The 22302-nt window shown below is 37.0% G+C and overlaps 1 protein-coding gene across 2 annotated transcripts in view; it reads right to left on the bottom strand.

Moving 5' to 3' along the window:
- Nucleotides 1-22302, bottom strand: part of bend5 (BEN domain containing 5) — a 1240673-nt gene that overhangs the window by 568861 nt on the left and 649510 nt on the right. For both annotated transcript variants that reach the window (XM_062979625.1, XM_062979624.1), the window contains exon 6: nt 20208-20247. In XM_062979625.1, coding sequence (XP_062835695.1) covers nt 20208-20247 — 40 coding nt within the window. The remainder of the gene's footprint in view (nt 1-20207; nt 20248-22302) is intronic.

The following is a 22302-nucleotide window of genomic DNA, read 5'->3' as shown; positions in this document are numbered from 1 at the left end:
TGCTCTGATTTCTCTCTTAATGTGCACACTTTTCCTTCCACAGTATCTCTGACAATAGATTTTCCTTGCTTTTGGGCTTCCTATTACAGAAGAAAAATAGGATACCAAAGAAAAAAAAGGAAGAAAAAATTGAGACATTAATTTACTTGTTCTTTCTGGTAAAAAAAAAAAAGTGAGGTGCCACCATACCATAAAATGCGAAGTACTGCACTAGTCAGGAAAATGAGTCAAGTCAAACACTAAAAGGAGTTTCTCCAACTTGCTGATGAAGCTTACAGTGATTGCAAAAGCAAAATGCTTTCAGTATTATCGGAAGGTTAAAAAGTCTCAATGGATCAGGGTAAAGGTTTTCCAGAGCTTTTGGAATTTCAGTTTAGGATTGTCTTATACTGTAATCGTGTATATTCTGATTAGATATAGTTGTCAAACTGCTATATCTTATATTTTTATTTTATTTTATAGAGATAATATTTCTTTTTACAATTATATTATATAACTTTGTATTTTATATAAAACACATATTTTAGATTGACATACACTAAAGTGCTGTGTACATTGATGGCACTATATAAATAAACAATAGAAAAAAGAAGAGGAGGAGGGGGGGGAAGCAGCCCATGGACAATGTGGGCATGAATGCAACGGCCGCTTTCCACGCAGGTTCCCCAGTTACTATCACTGAGAACCATGCCACAATTAATACTGGAGTTAATCCCTAGCCATAATGAAGAATAGCTAGCCAGCCAAGTAGAAACAACAACAACAACAACAAAGGCCTGCAGAATCAGACTATTACCCAGGAACAAACTACAAGAAAAACCTAGAACAGTTAACAAAAAGAACAGCATTTGTTATCTACGTGTTCCTGATAAAAGTATTTTGATATATCGTCAATGATTTCCAGTCTATAATGAAGCCTATCTCATAAGAGGAAATGGGCAAACTTGAAAGTAGCCCAACCAACCAAAAAAAAAGAAAAAGAAAAAAAGAAAAAGCAAGCTTCCCAGACCTTGGAAAAGAGATAAAGACATTGGAACTAGATCCTGCAGCAGACCCTGAAGATAATTCTGTATCTGCTCTAGAAACATTATTATATAACACAATACATCATACACAATATTAGTGGTTCATATGCCTGCTCATGTAACAGTATGATATTGGCCCTCATTTACCACAAATGTGCTACCACAATTTACTTTGGAATGACAAGATAATGTGTCAATCTTTTTATCTATGTTAGGCTCTCCAACTATTATTTGTTAACAGATCACTATTAGTACTTTTGGTTTTTGGTTCATTCACATCTCCTATGAATCCACTCATTAAAAGAGGTATATAAATATATCCTAAATGGGTATGGGTAAACCGCATCTGATGAAGTGGGCTGCAGCTGATGAAAGCTTTTGCCAAAATAAAATGTGTACGTCTTTAAACTCTCTCTAGACTCTTTTTTAAAACTTTACTAAATGTGTAATGAAAATGTGTGAGGGCAGCAGTGGAGTTTGTGTGTGTGTTAAAAAGACTATAGCCAATAGGGTCTCTGATTTGTATTGTGGCAAGTTTGGAAGCCCAGTAAATAATGGCCTCAAAAGCTGCAGTTCCAACAGAAATCTCCATCTTAGATGTACTATTTCCCCTAGGAGATATTCCTATTTCCTGCTACTGGGAAATACTGGAAAGCATTACAAGGGTCATTTAGTTAGACACAATGCCATGCAGGAACACGAAGTCCTCCAAAGAAGGGCAGTTTGCCAACAACTGACTATTTCATTGTCAAACAGCATCAAAATGCTTAACATTTAGGTGTGATATCTTTTCTAATTTGAATCCATGGGTCCATGTTCTGTTCTAATGTGACCTGTAGTTCTTTTTATTTCAAAAGAACTGCATGCTGGATTATGGCCAGTTCCTTGAACGAGGCTGAGGACTGCAGCCTAAATGGAACACTCTAAACATTAGTCAGAGCAGCGGCACAGAGTGTCATGATTTAATTGTTTTCAATTTCAAAGCAAATTGCTATTACCACCGACAAAACCCAAACATTAATTCTCAAGAAATGTGTTCCCTTTGTCAAGTTAGCTGCTTGACAAGAATGCTACCCATCCAGGGGATTCCAAATCGATTGTGCTACCAAGGTAGCTGCCAGGACTAATAAGGGTTTTGTTTTAATTTGTTGTATATTTCCTCAAGATGTCACTTTTCTGATCAAGTAGGCCTACAGGCAATCAAACAGCTATGCAGAATAATACAGAGCTAAATAATGGTTTCTTATCTTATTAAAGCAGATGGCTGGGTATTTTTAGGTGGGGAAATGGCCAGGAGGGGAAGAGGGATTTTTGGCATATTTGTTTTCTCTGAACTTCCAAATAGCCCCTAGATACTGCCAATAACTTTTGGATTTTGGGGGGGGGGGGGTTGCCTTGAATAATGATTTGCCACTTTTGAAAGTTGGATAATCTTTCTCTAAATCTTAAAAATTCAGATCCCAGCAATTGTAAATGGAAGGGATTTCTGGTTGGTATTGCTGCCAAAAACTGCACCTAAATGGCACAATGAAGCAGACGTAAGTATACCAACTTGATCAGAAACGTTTACCAATGCTTATGCTATCAAAGGTGCTACAAGATCCTTTTAAAAATGGTATAGTGAGCCTTGTCTGTGGGACAAAATGGCTTCCATCTCCACTCAGCCTCTTGGTCCTCCAGCACGACTGAAGGAATTTGATCCTAGAGTCAGACTAGAGGATCCGGCTATTCCTAAAAAGAACATCTTAAATCAAATCCATAAATAATCAAATCCGTAAATGTGGAGGCATGACTATACTCTGAAGCTGATTTCAACAAGGCTTACTTCCAAGTAAATAAAAATATGTCTGTAACCTAAACGTAGAAGCAAATTACCATTTCCTAAAATCTAGCATGCCCATAAACTAAAGTTTAGCAGGACTCTCATATGCATCCCAACTGTGCGCATGAAATATTCTCTAACAATGTAAGGCATAGGATTGCCTACTAGTGAGCACATGGGCCCTGCAAGTACATGCTAGGTTTGATTGTATTAATAAACAATAAATAAAACTTTATTTCTAACCCGCCTCTATCTCCCCGAGGGGACTTGGAGCGGTTCACATGGGGACCAAGCCCATGTTACAAGTTTGGTTTGATTTCTTTACATTTCATTTTTCAAGATAGTATCTTTTTAATGTGGTTTACAATCCAAGTGTTAAAAACAATATTCGGATAGGGCTTTCTGGCCAGAAAACACACCAAAAAAGGCAGAAAATTCTGTGTCTTGATCACACTGGTAAGCTGAAAGTTGTGAGATGAAAGATTTTGGATGAAGTTATTATATGTGTCCCCCAATAACTGGTTTTCAAAATATTATTTTCAGGTTCTGAAATGAGCAAGAAGATTGCATAGAAACAGCAGACTAAATCCACAAAAAGAGCCAAAAGTTAATTTTAAAAAATCAAGATGTAATTGGTAAAAATCATTTTAAAAACACTGAATGTGATCTCTCTAGCTCTGAATTGTAAAATAGGTACTCATATGTGACCCTAGAAGCTGAGAGTATAATTTACCACCGTTACCTCATTCTCTCTAATCACAGACTTTGTTTCTAAATGGAAGAGAAGCTATTATATAGCCTATATTGTTATTATTTGCCATCCAAATAGGTTTGATTTGCAGTGACTCTCTGAATGCGATAATTCCAAAAGCCATGGTTATCAACTGCCTTCCTCACCTCTTGCAAACATGGGGCTATGAAATTCTATGGCACAATTGATTCTGACTTTAGGCAGTAATTTGGTTAGATTCAAATATGATTTCCATTCATTCAGAAGTCCTATGATTTGATCTAGCAGAGGTGCAAATAAATAGATGGTGATGATTTAAGCTGACTCTCCTTTTCTGCAGTTCTGTATAAACCCAAAGCTGTTTCAAATTTGCTCTGGAGCAAATTTTGAAAGCAGGGGAAAATTGCCTTCCACCTGTCCAGCGTCTGCTACTTTCAACAGGAGCAGTCATTATGTGACCAGAATGCCACTTAGGAGAATTTTGCAATCCAACTAACTTCAATATGTGTGAACATAAATTAAATGTGAGTCACATTTGGGGGAAATGGCCTATCAGTTATTAATTAGCTTTGCTGTGATATTTGCAATAGCTTTTATTTTTGAAAAAGAAGCTTTCAATTAAAGTTCCCCTGGTTTCAAAGACCTCAGTTTGAAATCCTTCAAATGAAATGGCTGTGTGACTGATGCTACCTTTACTCCTCCCTTGGTAATTTAATTATCAAAGATACTTCAGAAAGATCAAATTGCATATCAACACTATCTGGACAGATAGCCCGAAGGCTCTTTTCCTACAGTTACTTGAAATGTCTCAAACAGAGTGTTCAGAAGCTGTCTTCTTCTATATTAGAAGATTCATTTTATCATTCACCTAATGAATAATGATACATCTTTTGGTATCAATGAGCTGGATGTTTGTAAAGAAATAAAGAACTGGAGAGGCAATTAACATGTTTTATGATTTTAGTTTTTTCTGAATTGACATTTCAGCTTTATTTGCACAGCAAATTATATTGTAAACATGTAGATATAATCGCTAGGCAGATGAAACAAACAGTACATAAAAACACTGTTTCTCTTGTACAGTATATGAAATTAGGATAAGGACACTTTTCTGTACAAAAAAAGGTAGATCACTACCTCATTTCTTTTCCATGTGAGATTCCATTAACTACAAGTAACTACAAGTACCGCATTGTGAAAGACAAAGTACAGTTTGTTTCAAAAAGATGGACCTGATTTGAAATGTCTGTATCTCTGCAACCATGAATTACCCATGAATGAAACTCTTACCACTTGAAAGAGTGGGTCATTAGCAAGAACAGAACACAATGATGATGAATGAATTTTTCCCCAGCTTTGCAGTTTGTGGTCTATGTACCACAGCCATTAGCCCCATTGAAATTATTAGAACATTAAGAAATCTATGGAACTGAACATTTATCACTAAATCCAATCAACAAGAACCATATTATATGGAAGATATAAAACTGTGAAATTTCACTCTTGTAAAGTCTATATTGGTGAACTAGATTCAGGGCATGCAACTATAAAATCTGGAAGCAAACATCTGTTAGTGAACAGCTAAATATAATCACCACCACTGTTCGATTACAATGCCAATGCATCATATCTCTGTTCTCTTTTAAGCAGGTTCTAAAGGAAATAATGGAGCCCTGGTGGTACAGTGGGTTAAACCCTTGTGCTGGCAGGACTGATGACTTGAAAATTGCGGGTTTGAATCCAACCCGGGGAGAGCACAGATGAGCTCCCTCTATCAGCTCCAGCTCCATGCGGGGACATGAGAGAAGTCTCCCACAAGGATGGTAAAAACATCAAAACATCTGGGCATCCCCTGGACATTGACCTTGCAGACGGCCAATTCTTTCACACCAGAAGCAACTTGCAATTTCTCAAGTCACTCCTGACAAGAAAAAATGGAAGTAATACATATTTAAAATATTTAAAATAAATGATTTTTTTTCATTTATTGTTTAATTTAGGAGTTTCAAAAAGAATCAACTATGTTTTATCATTTTATGAACTTTAAAAAAATAAAAGACCAATTTGAAAATCTGCATGAGGTAAACCAAATATTTGGGGAAGTAAGTAATAAATAAATTTTATGGCTGCATTCTTGGACCGCTACTATAAAAATCACTATTCTTAAAGCTGCAGATAATCAAAAATAGTATTCCCTCCATTTTTATCTTTCTTTAGCAGCATTGTTGTTTCTTTTTTTGTTTTTTTTGGGGGGGGGGTTACTGAATTTTATGATTCATCTATTTTAAAGGCCACAAAATTCCATCATGTTAAACAGAGGTATAACCTATATGTGAAAAGCATAAACATGTAATTTTGTTACATGTAAATTTTATGCAAATGCATTCAAAATGAATTTGTTTATCATTTGTGAATTCAAATCTATAAGGCTTATTTTTAAAATTTACTTTATATTCTGACACATACAAATAAGTTTGACACTTAAAGATAACTTAATAAACTAGAGGTTAGCAAAACAATTAGAGGAGACATCTGGAAATCATAAAATGTGGGGAAACAACATTTTCATAGCTACTCACTTCAGAAGGTAAATTACTTGTCTTGGAAGGCAGATGGAAATAGTAAGTATTCATGTTATTTTAAAAAGTGGGGTATACAGGACAGAGTACAGGTTTTTAAAAGGTCCCAGCAAAAATAATACACATCCTCCAAAGACAATAGGGCTATACATATGTATTTGTTTATTCATTCATTAATGTAATGAATCTATATCCTTTCAATCCCCTTAACGGGGCCAAAGGTGGCTCAAAACATGAATTATAGCAAGGAACGTGAATTAAAATTAAAATCTAAAAATAGGACAGTTAAAAAGTAAAGATAGTCAACACTTTAAAAGACTATCACAATAAAACAAAGGGCACAGACCTCCTTAGAAGACCTTTTTTCTACATAGTCCTTTGGTTCAAATAAAAAGGTCTTTATCTTCCAGTGACAAAAAGTTCCACAGCCTGAGAATAGCCACTTCTGAGAGTTTTCTCCCTCCCTCCCTCCCTCCCTCCCTCCCTCCCTCCCTCCCTCCCTCCCTCTGCCCCCCTCACCTCCTACACAGTCCCCAATTTCAGTGGACAGAATAATCCTTATACTGGCTCCTGACTTAATTTAGGAAGATCATTCAGGGCAACATAGGATCTATCTCACCCTGCGAACTCCCTGTTTAAAGCCCAATGGCTAATGGGGATCATAACAAGACGGAGCCAACAAGAACAAACACCAAGTTTTACTTGAATTAAATGGCCACACTTTTTATTGGTGATAACAATTTCAGCATTCATACAGTTTAAGGAGTGGATCCTGGCACCAGGTGGTCAATGTGACAATCACTGAAAATCTCACTCTTTAACCCACTTGTGGAATAAGACATGGGATAGCAGGCAAATCGGATTTCAGTTGGCCGCACTGTGGAATATCCACGTTGGCATACGAATTGTGCCATACAAATTGTGAAACAATCTGATACATTACAGCAAAAGTCCAGTGGCATCCTAACGTACGAAACAGAACCTGCCTAAATTATTGGAAAGACAGATTGAGGATGGTCAGTTTTAATGCCCTTTGTCCTGTTGAGAAACCAAGGCAGGTGTCTGTCTGTGTGGGACTTCTTGGTCCCTACAGCTTCAGCATTCCAACCTGTGATTGACTGAAAATGCTGGAACATGAACAAAAGGGCCAGACTTGACCCAGCTCTTCCCCTATCACAAGGAAAAGCTGGACAAATAACCTGAAAAGTTAGATAAGAGGTAGCTCTCACTTCTGTGACCCATGATAGTACTACAATTGGGGCACTGCTGACATTGGGAGCCATTGGTTTTCATGAGTCTTTTTTTTTAAAAAGTAAATTTTTATTAGTAATAAATTTAAAGATAAAATAAAATAAAAATAAAATAAAAATAAAAAAATACATGGAAAGTGGGAGAACAATATGGGTAGAGAGAAAGAAAGAAAAATGAAAAAAAAGGTATGTGGGAGGGGTTGACTTCTATCTATTCCTTGGTGTTTGTATTGTGACTTTCTGTATTTTAGTAATTTATAGTCCAAACCGTCTTCTTCCCCTTTGTCTCTAATATTTTCTTGTTGTTCTTGTCATTTCAAATTATAAGCTCCATTTTAAGTTGATTAAAATATTATTTTACCATGTCCCAATTTGTTTGTTTGTTCGGTAATCCTTGGTTCGGAGAGAGCCAGTAAGTTAATTTATTGTGATGTCCCATGGACCCTTGGGCCGTGAACCTGACTCCATTGTGGACCACAGTGATGAGGAAATGGGTTTTGTGCCGATTCAGCAAGACTCTGCCCCGTTCCAGATGTTCCCTATTGACAATTCTAGTTCAACGCTCATTAAAAAGGCCCTTGAAACTGAGTCTTTTCTTCCCAGTTCCCCTCCCTTTGATAGAAGGATGTTTGTGGAAACTAACAGACAGGAGAAAGCTGGCAGGAGACGAAGCACGCGATTAGCAGCGAAGGAATCTGCTGATTAACCTATTTCCCCTGAGAATTCTAAGGGAGGATTGCATCTGGCCAAGATGTTGTTCTAGCTCTTTTCCCTTGGGAAAAGAGCATTTGAGACACCTGTTCTGAGGGAAGATTCGAAGTTCTTTAAAAGTTCTGTGCGCTGGCTAGCCAGCGCGGAGTCAACGTGTCAGTTGGAGGATTAACTTCTCTTCCAGCCAAGAGTGGACCGCGTACGAGTCCACAACCTTGCCTTCCCTTGCCGTGCCATGCCTAGCCGTGTTCTTTGCCTTGCCTAGCCGTGATTTCCAGTCTCGCCGTGTCGTGTATCCAGCCTTGTCTTCAATACCTTGCCTTGGACTTGCATTGAACTCTAGCAAAAGACTTGGACGTTTTCCCCACTCAAACTGCTTGGAAGTTTGAGTGTGTTTCGGTTTTTGGATTACAAACTTTGAACTCTAATATTATACATTAGACAATATATTATTGGACTATATTTGACCTTTCCTGAAAGGTCTATTGATGAACTAGATCTTCTGCTTGTTTTGTTTTAATTTCGTAATTCCTTAATAAAGATATTAGATTGTTTATTGGCCTCGGTGTATTGGTTTCCAGTGCTCTCGCAGCCAGGGGTGTCACATTTATCCATATTCATTATTTCTAGGACTTTATTTTGCCATTCTTCTCTTTTCGGTATTTCTTTTGATCTCCACTTCTTTGCCTATGTTATTCTGGCTGCTATTGTCAGGTGGTTAAACAGAATCTCTTTGTCTTTGTCTTTATCCAGATCCAACATTCCTAGCAAGAAATATTCTGGCTCCTTTTTAATGTTAGTCTTTAATATTTTTTGTATTTTTCCGTGTATATCTTTCCAGAATTTTTTAGCTTTTGGGCAGGTCCACCATGTATGAAAAAAGTACCTACCTGTTGTTCACATTTCCAACATTTGTTGGAAACATTTTTGTAAAATTTTGAATTTTTTTGTGCTGTAATATACCATCTGTATATCATTTTATACCAGTTCTCTCTTAAGTCGAATGCATATGTGTATTTGATTCTCTGATTCCAAATCTTTTCCCATTTTTCTAATTTTATTGGGTGTCCAATATTTGCTGCCCATTTAATCATACACTCTTTGATTTGCTCTGTTTCTGTAGTCCATTCTAATAATCTTTTGTATATTTTGGTAATTATTTTATTTTCAGATTTCATTATATTGTCCCAAAAAGAATCCTTTTCTGGGAAGCCTTTCTCTTTGTCTATTTTGTAAAATTCTTTGGTTTGTATATAGTGGAGCCATGAGAAGTTGCTAAATTTATGTTTAATTTCTTTTTCCTCTTTGAGTTCTATATTTCCTCTGTTTTTCTTTAACATATCTCTGTAAGTCGGCCATGTTTGCCATCCTAATTCCCTTCTTTGGAAGGCTTCTAGTGGTGAAACCCAAAGCGTTGTATTCCTATAAAATCTCTCCTTGTATCTTTCCCAAATTTTTATTAATCCTGCTCTTATATAATGATTTGTAAAATTCTTTTCAACCTTTTTTTTTATCGTACCATGTGTACGCATGCCAGCCTCTTCTCAGGTCCGCCCCCTCTAATGTCAGAATATTCCTTTTTTTGTAGAGTAGTCCAATCCTTGACGCATACTAATCCACAGGCTTCATAATATGATCTCAGGTCAGGGAGACCCAAGCCTCCTCTTTTTTTTGTCTATTAAGTTTGTCCTTTTGATTCTCGGCTTTTTGCCTTGCCATATAAATTTCGCTATATCTTTGTTCCACAAATTAAAAATGTTCATATTCCTGATGATCGGCAGAGATTGGAATAGATACAACATTTTAGGTAAAACATTCATTTTGATTAGCGAAATTCTGCTTAATAGGGACAATTTTAGAGACTTCCAATTTTCTAAATCTTTTTTTATTTCCTTCCATTTCTGGTCATAATTATTTTTCAACAGCTGAGAGTTCTTTGCCGTCAACGTATATCCAGGTATTGAATTTTGTCGACTATCTGAAATTCTGTTATTCTAGCTAATTCTTCTCTTTTGTTTTGAGATATATTTTTAGTTAAGATCACAGTTTTTTTCTTATTTATTCTTAAGCCAGCCAATTTCCCATATTCTTCAATTTTATTAACCCATCTTTTTATATTTTCCAAAGGATTATTGATTATACAAATTAAATCATCGGCAAAAGCCCTTAATTTGTAATTTTCTTTGTTTATTCTTAAGCCTAATAGATTTGGGTCTTCCCTTATACTATTCAGTAGTATTTCCAGTACCATGATGAACAGCAGAGGGGATAACGGACACCCCTGTCTTGTCCCTTTACAAATATAAAAACGTTTGGATTCATGTGAATTTACCGTAATTTTAGCTTCTTGTCTTTCATATATTGCATTTATAGCATTTGTAAATTGGTAACCGAAATCCATTTCTTTGAGTAATAATTTTAAAAAGTCCCAATTCAGGTTATCAAACGCTTTTTCTGCATCCAAACTTAGTAGGGCCAATTCTTCTTGATTATTTTTTTCATAGTATTCTATTGTATTTAATATTATCCTCATGTTATCTTTAATTTGGCGATTTGGGAGGAAGCCTGTTTGTTCCTCTTTTATCCAGTCTTTGAGATAGTTCTTTAATCTTTCTGCCAAAATATTCGTAAAGATTTTGTAATCCACATTCAAAAGTGATATGGGTCTGTAATTCTTTACATCTTTTGGGTTTTCATGAGTCTTTATCCACCAAGACCATCACAAGATGAGCATGAATGCCAACGGATGAATGAGGGTTCTTAGCATGATGATGCACAGCCACAAAGTGAGACTCCTCTCCAGCTCATCTGCTATCCACCCAGTGAGTCAGGATAACTCTTTTGAGTTCTTCTTTTAAAAGTAAAATTTCACTTGTTCTGCTAGTAGTTTCAACATGCAAAAATAGCTGCCACCGGAGGAAACAAGATGTGACCCCCCCCCCCAAATTTAGTCTAATTATGAGGACTAGGCTTGTGCAATCCGGGTAAACTGCGATCTGTTTTGGTGTCCCAGGTTTTGGTGGGGGTCCCAATCCATTTTTTTTGGGAGCCTACTGAACTTGGGAAAACAGAAATCTGTTTTCAATCCATGAAGCCAAAAGATTTGTTTCTGTCTGGCCCATTATATGGGGAGGGGGGACTTCCCAGGCTCCCCTTCCCCTCATTTTAGGCATCGTTTGTTCTTATATCCTTCGTTAAGATCTGGATTAAAGGCATCATACTACTCTTTCTGTGATCCTTTCCCTTCTGTCTGTAGAGGAGACCAGATTTAATTCTTAGTTAGTTTCTACTCTAGAGGAGAGAGGTGCTGCAGGCACACAGCTTTCCAAGGCATTTTAAGGCGGCTTCCCTACTTTCCAGGGAAGGAAGAGTGGTTGACCTGGAGCTATCCTACCCTAGGCTTCATTTTTAAAACCCTATTTTTTCTCTTGATTTGCAGGCTCTGGATTGGTGCCTTTTTACCCCACGTGCTTTTCCTTCTAGTGGCTGCCTTCCTCCCACACTCCACTAGTAACCGAAGGCAGCTGGTTTTTGACAGCCACTGTTCTGTTGTGGCAAAAAAAAAAAACCAAGACAAAACAAAAAAAAACATGGAGGCTGAGCCCTTGTCGTTACAGCCATCCAAACAAGCCGAACAAGCTGGATTGGCCAAGGGGAACTGACCAATCCAAATCTGTGCACAAGCCTAATGAGAATAACTGCTGAGCATGTTAAACAGGGATTTTGAGTGTTGTTATTCAAAACATCTGGCAGAGAGGAGTTTACTTACTCCTCTGTCTTAACAGACATTAGGAGTCTCTGGTGTGCTCAGAATTAAAACATTTATTGTATTAAACTTCATTTCCTTGTTGTTCTCGATAGTGTCCTTTTACTTTGCTCCTATACATTTTTTGCTTAGGCGAGCCTGGAAAAAATTCTCTCCTGCTTAATGAGTAGATCAATTATTGTTCATAGAGGAGGATACTGTCTCTTTAAAGGTTATTTGAAGGTTGATTGTTATCTTATTGCTTATATCCAGGAAATCTATTCAGGCTTATGAATGAATTTGACCTTTTTATAGTTACTAGGAGAGAGAGGGGAAAATAACAGAACAAAAGTTAATTTAGAACTCTACACTACAACACTTTTTTCCCAGAGAAATGAAAGGGCATTCAAATCGATACCTGCACAATAACACTTCTGATGAATGTTTGCACCCAATTTTCTCATTTTTCTAACTTGAGATTGGAAATTTTGAATAGTTTTCAAAGACCATATTCTTTATGTGCTGTGAAGTATGCGGTATTGTGTCCAAACAATGCAAGAGGATAATCATTAGAGAAGTATCACTGGGCCTGAAAAGGTCAGTTAGTTGGAAATGTCAGCTTTCAATGCAACTATGCTGGACCTTCGTGGGCAAGGATCCAATTAAAGGGACATGCCAAGGTGCATGGAAACATCACAGTGACCTAGAATAATAATAAGGTGTTGTGGAAAGCTTTACTTTTTCTTTCAAAAGTAACAGTGTAAGCTTCTTAAATGTTTTCTGGTTGTTAATTCACTTGATGAAATACATTTCCAAAAAAGTACAACACACATATAATACCTGCACGCATTCATGCACAAATACACACTATTCAGGTTTCTGTGGGGTGGGAACCTGCCAAAAAAACAAAACAAATAGGAAGCATGCAAATTCCAGTGTCACTCTGTATCAGGTCATGTATTTGTGTGTTGTGTCAAAGCTGATCCTTCTTTAATAACAGGATAAGTGAAGGTAGGGCTGGGAGATAGAATATCAGTTCCAATGGTTCGCTGAGTTTCACAGAAAATGCTATTGATACTGTCCTGTCTCCGTATTGCTATGAAAAACTGCATTGTTGAGAATAATATAGTCCTTTGGCTGCAAAGACCTGACAAATTAAAATGGAATATGGAACAAAATATTCCAAGAATAAAGAAGCGTATGTAGATTGTTGTGATGTTGTCATTTCTCCTTAACCCCTAGTACTTATTGAGCATTACAAAATCTTTACAATTTCACAGAGAAAAATAGAAAAGGAAGTTATCTCCTGTGACTTTCTGTAATCTGAGAGATTATTGGGGGGGGGGGGGGGAGAGACACCTGAAATTAAAGCAGAACCAAAAGAGGATACAATTTTAGAAACATTCCTGGGGTTTGGTATTGCAAAATGTGTGGTTTTTGCAGATCATGCTTAAAGGTAGTGAAGATGTCCAGGAATGCTTGCCTTCATTCTCTTTCAAGTTAATTTTCCCCATAGGTTGCCAAATAGGCTTGACTACGTAACTGAATGATGGCTGGACTCTTGTATAGAAGTTTCATCTTTTTAAGTGGCACAATGGCACTACCACAAGGGCAGTGCTACTGGTAGAGTCTCCCATGTCAGACTGAAGTTTGCTGAAGAACCAGACTAAGGACCTCTTCACATAGGTATTTTGCCCCATTTTGCCACTTTTATGTGTGGCTTAGATGGGGGCCTGCTGTGCGCCATCACACAACGCAGGGCAGGCCCCGCCCACGGTCCTTCCAAAGTGAGGTGGAAGAGTCAAAAGGTGCTTTCTCCATCACTAGGGGGAGGGAAGTGTTGTTTGGGTAGCTCCAATGGAGCTACCCGCACTTTTCTCCCCTTTTTGCCATGTGATGGCAGAAAGGGCTGCAGGGAAATGCATGTTGCTACCCTTTCTACCATCTGATGGGGGGGGTGTGCCAATGCACCCTGTCCCATCCCCACCATGTGATGAGGGGAGGAGGGAGGGTGCACGGGGTGCCATGAGCCACTCCGCACGCCTTCCCTTTAGTGGCGCAACTGCATGGCCCAATCTTGAGCATTCTTGACAGTCAGTAAGCACAGACAGCTCAACTGACTGACACACAACCACACAAATCATATGATATTAAGGCAGGAGATAGCTTGCTTCAGAGAGGACTTGGTTGCCACACGACTGTCACAACCATTTTGTTACCATGGATTGTCTGTTGTAGAGATAAAGGGTGTAGACCTTCCTCTGCTACTTTACAATACTGTTGTTATAAAGCAAGGAGGGAGAAAGCCCTTTATACTACTTGGATAATTCCTTTGGTGATCTTTCTCAGTCAGAGTTTTTTTAAATCATGGAGTAAAAGGTAATAGCAAAAAAACCCTCCCTTGAATGATCTGATGAGAATACTACTAGAAATGTCTGTGCATGATAAAATGCCACGATGGTGATACTTTTACAGCACCAGCAAGGTATGCAGCTCCTTTTGATGGTTCACCTTTCCCTATTAATCACTATAATAATCCTGTAAAATAGGTTTGTTGAGAAGTAATGACTGACGCAAGGTCATGTGGTAATCTCTATAACTAAGCACAGATTTGAACTAGGGTGTCCCAGACAAGTACTGCAATCATTACAGTATGCTGACTCCTGCAGGCCAGATCTTACTATTTAAATGATATCAAATTTGAAAAATAGTGGTAGAAACAACATGCAATGATTAATGTGCTTAGTTTCCACATTATACAAATTAGGTACCTGGTTGTGACAGACTGGAAAATGGTAACCCTGCATAAGTTTTTCAGCAAGCACACAGAGATTACGCCCCGTTATTCAGATCAGTGATTGGGTTTGCCAGAAACTCGTAATTCTGTCTTTTCACACATTGTTGCTCCTTCCCAGTCCCTCAATGCTTCTATAGAACAGAGGTGGACAAAGGTGACTGCTTTCCAGGCTGGCCAAATGTTTGACAACTTCAGTTTCTTAATTTAAAAAATGAGATGCATATGTAGAAAATACATTTAAACTAGTTGAAATGAATGAAGAGCTTTGATCAAATATTATTAAATTAACACCCCTCCTCTGGTTATTAACAAATAAAAGCACACACTCATTATTATTATTATTACAAGGAGTTTATATTTCTACATCAATTAACTTTAAAATTTTGACCTTAATATTGATATTGATTATGACAGTAACTATTCAATATGAAATTAACTATAATATTGACTATCATTGACAACAGCCAGAGTCACTGTGCTAATGACTATTTTATCACACTTGAGTTCTTTTTGCATTTCCAGCCTCTTCCAAGCTCAAATGTGCTTAGGTATTTCCAAGCAGGAAGAGACCAGACAAGATGATATATTGATGTCCAGGACAACCTAGGAAGACGCATATGGCTCGTGGCCTCAGCTTATCTACTAGCCTGATGAAAAGTTTTAGAGACCCCAATAACTTACATATTTGGTTGGTATAATTAATTCTGCTTGTATAACTCTAATACATGTGCTTGGTTTATTTGTTTATTTTTTCATATGGTCGGCTTCTGTTTTTTTTTTTTTGCATTATTTACAAATTATTCTCCCAAATGGAAATACATTAAAATATATGATTTTTTTTTTGCAAAACAAACAAACAAAAGCAAAAACGTGAAAGGCTACAACCCTACACAAACCTGGTACTTACTTTTGAGTAAATATGCATGAGCTCAGGGTGTTGACTACCTTCAACTCCATAACTAATTCCCATTCCCACCAGCCAATGAGTTGCATAAACATCATTATCTACTGAATTACTATTTTAAACTTTGCAGACAGATTAACACACTTCTCCACCCACTCATTCATCTGCTCTCTTATTTAGAGTATTCTCTTTTTTGCTCAGTAGAGACTGTCATTATTGGGAGGATGCATAAGCATTCATTTTTAAATACAAGAGCTTATGAAGCTTTTACCAACAACATGAAGAGTAATTATGGGGGGTTGTTTGAAAACTCAGTCAGGATCCCTCGACGTGTACTTTGATCAGTATCAATGTAAGATTAATTAGCATGGATTATCAAGAATAGTTGGAGCATGAGTTTCAGTGGAGAACAACTTTCTGTCACATTTTATTACCTTGTATCATTTTTGCTAATAGGTGTATTATAGCTTCATGACTTTGAGTTCATTTTATTTTTCATGCTTCAATTAGAAGGAGGCGGCCAGAATCTTCAAGACAGTAATGGGAATGGCTTTTCAGAGAATTTTAATCAAGGGATTTGTTCTCAAGTTACTTTTTCCAAATCACATCTTGAAGCTTTTCTTCTTGTTATTTCATTTTAAGTAGCAGTTTCCTAAGCAGTGGTATGTATCACAGTAACCCTCAATCAAGACTGTAGAAACATCAAATCCTACACTTTATCCCATTTAACTCTAGGAGGGTTAATATATCATTTTCTGATCACTGAAGAATATTAACCAAGCAATGATGAACTATGTCTATAATTTTACACAATAAAACAGTTCTAGTAGAACCTAAAGCCACAGGAAGAGTATTGATTTGTGAGTTAAATTAATGAAATTGAGATTATCTTATATTTTCATGTCTAAATGGGGTCTTGAGCTAGAGGAATACAGAATGGAGAAGATATTAGTTTATTTAGGAAATTGATATTATTTTCAAAAGCTTGAACAGTTTCATTTGAAAATATAACCTCACCTGAGGTAAACTCCTAGTCTGGCACCCTAGAATGGGAGTCTCTGTCACTGATATGATTAAGTATGATCAAAAAGTAACTCCCAGTTTTGGTTATTGTGTTACTAATGGGCCAAACAGTAATTTAACAAATGAAAGAAATTGTCATTTTTGCATCATTTGGCTAATTAAATAAAAATAGTTCCTGTTCCATCCTGGGGTGCCAGATAGAATAGTTTGATGGAGCTACTCTAATTCCATCATACCATTCTATCTGGCAACCCAGGATGGGACAGGAATTAATGTTTTAAATATATAATTTTGCATTAGGAATTCTTTGCTCTGAATTGACAAAACATCCATATTAACATGGTATTGATGGTACAGAACAGATGAAAAGAGTGGCCCGCAAGTCCACATTAGCAGATTTATCTGCTAATAAATCTCCAGTATTCATAGAACACAGTTGATTCAAAGGTCTCACAATATAACATAAATGGAAAGCATCCTCGTTAGGATCTTACGCAGGACAATCAAGAGTCTCTAGAGAAGCATGAAAACTCCATTTGAGATACTGGATGGATTCCTTAAGAAATTTTGGGGCAGAAGTTATTATTCTAACTATCCTTCATGAGGAACACAGCAAGCTGTTTTTTGTCACTTCCAACTACTTGTTTATCTGGTCTAATATTATCAGTTCTGGTTAGCTGCAGTGTGACAGGCCTAAACAGCAAATCTTTGCTCACTATCATCTCTCATTTCTTTTAACTAATGATACCAAAGTCTGAACTTGGCAACTTCTGCATGTAAAAATGGCGCCATATCATGTAACTATTCCAATTTGGCCAAGACAGTCCTAGTTAATCTGCAATTGTGACACTTTTTCAGCTGCTTTTAAACTATCCCATTTTTTTTCTCCTCCCCCCCCACCCCAGTTTTCCTCAGATTACTTCAATTGATGCAAACTGTGTTCAAAGTGCAAATGTAATTTCCACTCAGTTAATAGGGGGGAGAGGAGGATTTAATCTTGTTAGTAATCAGTAGGTAAAGGTAAAGGTTTTCCACTGACATTAAGTTTAGTTGTGCAGACATACACATGCAAAAAAAGTAAGAGAGGCAGGAAAAAGGGACAGAAAGAGAGAGATGAGTACCAACTCTGGGGGTTGGTACTCATGTTCAGCATTGTCCGTAGACACCTCCAAGGTCATGTGGCTGGCATGACTGCATGGAGCACCGTTACCTTCCCACCTATTTGCATGTTTTCGAACTGCTAGGTTGGCAGAAGCTGGGGCTAACAGCAGGAGCTCACACCGCTCCCCGGATTTGAACTGCTGACAGAAGTTCGAGTCAGCAAGTTCAGCAGCTCAGCGGTTTAACCCTCTGGGTCATCGGGGGCTCCTAAGTAATCAATAGGCTCAGTAATATTGAATGTCCATTGCAGCTTCTCTTAGGTTGTGTGTTTTTCATTATTAGTACCTTTGCCATCTGGACCATGCTCTGATGTTTGGTCACATATATCCCACTTTTCATCTGTGAAATGTTGAAACTCTAGAATTGAGCTGTGTCTAAGCCCCACTCTAACCTCAGGTTTGCAAGAGCTGTAGTTAAGGTATCAGTAGAAAAATGGGGAAGTATTATGATGTTTCATTTTGCTCTGCTTTTGCACACAGTCTCTTTTTGTTCGCTTCAGTGCTATAATGCCAAATGTTATATCTTCTAGAGATATAAACATAGCATTGCTCTCTTGCCTAAATTGAATAGTGATTACATTGCATTTGAATTTAAGAAATTAAAAACCTAAAGAAAAAGTCAGGCAAGCTCCCTAATATGTCCACTATGTAAATTGCCCCACACAATCAAGTATTTCTGTAATGGTTCATTGAACAGTTTGATATCAAATCATCCCATGCTGCTGTGTCTAGTTAGACCACTTCTTTGTTTAAGTCTATACACTGCACATTCAAAAAATGGCAACTGTTTGAAACACCCCTTTAGTATATGTACTGAAACTTACAAAGCATCATTCGCTTTACACAGATTATTTCCCAAAAGTTAACACCATCACCATCAAATGATTCACAGAAATAGATCAGCATGCCCATGGGTGGTTTGAATTTCTATTGCTTCAACAACAAATTATCATGCAATATAGCTAGGCATTTTTGAGACTAAAGAGACATTTAAAAGGAGTTTATGATATGATCCAAGCCTTTGAGCAATCCTAAAATAGCTATTTGGATTTTTAACATAGTGTTAGAGTACCATTACACAATATCCATTTTGAATTTATTGTTTATTGTTCACATCTCGGTCCCATACATTTATTTAGTCACAACAGAACAGAACACACATCACTGGAACATCAGAGGTATCTAATGTTCACTGAATGACAAAAAATATGGAAATCTTTGCTTATTTTGTTTTCACATAGGGAAACAAAAGCATTAGAAAGTTATATTACTGCAGGGCAAGATCACAATTTTGAAAAATACGGATATTTTTAATTATTTTTCATACAAAAATAACTTGCATAAAAACCTTTTTGCATAAACACTAAAAATTGTGCAAACAAACACATGCAGTAGACTTTTTGCACACAGCTAGTTTCAGAAAAAATGTACAAAACCTACAGAAAGCAAGAGGGGAAGGTAAGGAAGGGAGAAGGAACCTGTTTTGTTCCTCTTTTTGAAGGTACCAACATCTTGAAACATTTGACAGTATTTCTATTAGATGTCTTAATATGTCAAGAAAACCTTTCTTATCAAGGACAAAATAAACCTGTATATTCCTTATATCTCTAGGACAATGAAACCCAGTTTAGATCCAACAAGGATAATTCTGCTTCTCTAGCTCTTACTAGGAAACCAAGAAACAAATACATAAAAGCCATTACTGATATGAGTATATTCTGAAATAGTACAAGCATTTATAAAGAAAAGACTCCTCATGTCAGTATTGCATCTTTTTCTCCTTAACAGAATTTCTGAGCTAAGGAGAAAAAGACTGATAAAGGAAAATCAGGGGAGATTTATGAATGGAGGAAAACATCATTTCAACCCACCCTAAAATTCAGTGAATGTGGCAGGATGATGGCATGATAAAAGCCTTGTCTGAAGCTGCTTTAAGTAAGTAGCACTTAACAAGAACCATGTTACAATATCCTTCAGAAAGAACAGCATCAGAAACATTTTATGTTAACATCTTGTTTTTAAATTAGGAAGATATATTCCAAATCAACCAGCACAAGCTTTCTTGTGTGTTCTCTCTTGCTAACATCAGTGCTGGCTTCTCTGTTCTTTACTAAATATCCACGTTTACTACTGCAGAGAGTTAAGCCAAATGTTTCTGTGATACATGAACATACAATGTGAATTATAGCATCGCTACCCTGCAGACACACCACTAACAGTAACCCCACGAGGCTCAAAGAAATATCAGCACTCAAACTCGCAGAGTAAAGGTCTGAAGAGGCAGCTCTGTGAATGGATAAGTGCCCGGGGCTTCAACAAGCACAATATAGCTGTCAGTTGTTATTATGTTAAATATTTTCTGGAAAACAGTGTTTTTCATTTTGCATGTCTGGGAGAGTAGAAAGAGACAACCTTCTCTTTAAGAAAACAGAAAAAGAGCCCAGCCTTGTGGCTTACTCACCGGGGTTGGTTATAGTCAAGAGGTCAAGTTGGCGCTGTTGCTGAAAAAGAAGATACAGAAAGATAACCAATTTTAGTAGGTCACCTTAGACATGCAAAGTAAGTTGTCTGACATTTGCAATATGTTTAACTACAAGTTAACATGACTCAGTGTTATTCTTTTGGATGGAAGCCATGTGTCCTTTGAAAGCTTTCTTACTTGTGCTCTTAAAGTGTTAGTAATTAATTTGATGGTGAAACTGCACATCTGCCTGTTTAGATTTATTACCTCCAAGGAATCATTTAACACACCAGCAAAGGGGACTATGTCATCTAGAAAGTGAGACTGATATGCAGGATTCTGTGGCACTGTTCAGCTATTCCAAACTAAGAATCTTTTAAAATACTCCCTGGACTTTAGATGTCTCACAAGTAGAGAGGTAAATGAAACTGAAGAGAGTTAAAATTGACTAGAAGGGGCTCTGGGTAATCTAGGATTTTCTAGTTACCCCAGATAACTGATCTTACAAACAAAACAACAGTTATTGTCCTGAAAATGAATGGCATAGGCATGAACCATTCTTGCAACAATACAATATGAATGATGAGGATGCATTAGTATAAATATAGAAGGCAAGATATGAAGAGATGTGATATGAACTCAACGTTGTCAAAATGTCACAATTTTTATAGATATGAAACAATATGGAACACACTGCCGTAACGATCTGGTAGGATCTCTAAGGTCCCATTTTTCACTACTAATGAACATAGTGGGATTCATCTGAATCAGTATGCAAAGGGATCATGTGGCACTTTTTGAGCTTAACTTTGGCTGGATCTAGACTGCAATATAATTCAGTTAGAATCTACATTATATGGTCAGTGTAGATCCCTATAATGCAGTTTGAACTGCACTGAACTGTCTACACTGACCATATAATGCATTAAAATATATTCAAATTTGCAGATGTCATTCATAATTTGCCATTGCTTTCATAGTAGCCAGAATTGCATCAGATCATTGTTGCTATTTTAAAGCAATGTATTTGTTTATTTGTAAATATATATCTACAAATAGGTAAAACTGGGAATGATCTGCCTAGCAATGCTAAACTCTAAAGTCATCGTTGTGCCTCACTTTTTGCCAAGTGATGGTGAAGTAAATGAGGTATAAGCAAGCATATAAAACTGATAATTTGTACATATGCCACATTTAAAATGCCTTCCAAATTCACCACAGTTTATTGAGCTTTCTCTTCCCATACTGTCATACCAATGCTTTATTTCAATTTACTTCTTTTACCTTACATTTCCTGATATATTATTATCCTTCTAAAGTCTCCTGGTCCAACATTTATGTTGCCCTGGCATTGCTGAATATACTGTCCACTTTAATTTATCTCTCCTAATCTGCTCAATAATGTCTGTGTAGCTTTCATTTATTGTCAGGCCTATTGATCCACTTCTAATCTAATTCTCATCATTATGTTGTCTCCATTCTTTTGGTGACACTTGGAAGTCCTTGAGGATGGAATCATGCCTGGAGAAACACTAAATGAAAAAAGTTTTTCTTTCCTAAATATTGCACATTCACTGCCTCTATGAAATTTGTTCAATTTTTCAGATATAAGGGGCCACATTGGGCTACCACGGGATGCACAGACACCAGAAATAGGGGGATATTATTGCCAGATACATGTGGGCTGCACACCAAATAATTTGTGACAATTTGCATTAAAAGTCCATCTCACATAGCTTTAAGTAAAATTTATGCTACTTACTGTCAGTTTGTTTCACTAAGACACTAGTCCTCCCTGCCCATTCCAAGCACTACTGTTCCATCAGATTATGCTCCAAGACTGAATTTATTGGGCTTGTCCCTTAACCTTGCTTTAAATTGCAATTCACATGGCTAAACTTTTCCTGACTTAAGACTTTATAAACTTTTGGCATTCTTTTAACCTTTTCTCCTGGTAATATATTCCCCCACTTTCTCTCTCTCTCAGTTCTTACTTCTCTTCTTTGGTATTGATGCCCTTGGAGATATTTGCTGACTTTTCTATTTAATTCTAACCTTAATTAACTCAGGGTGAGTTGGAAAAGTGCAAGAAAGG

This window comes from Anolis carolinensis, chromosome 4, assembly GCF_035594765.1.
Source record: "Anolis carolinensis isolate JA03-04 chromosome 4, rAnoCar3.1.pri, whole genome shotgun sequence".
Lineage (NCBI taxonomy): Eukaryota > Metazoa > Chordata > Lepidosauria > Squamata > Dactyloidae > Anolis > Anolis carolinensis.
Note: the sequence above shows the minus strand (reverse complement) of the source record. Positions and strands in the feature narration are given on the sequence as shown.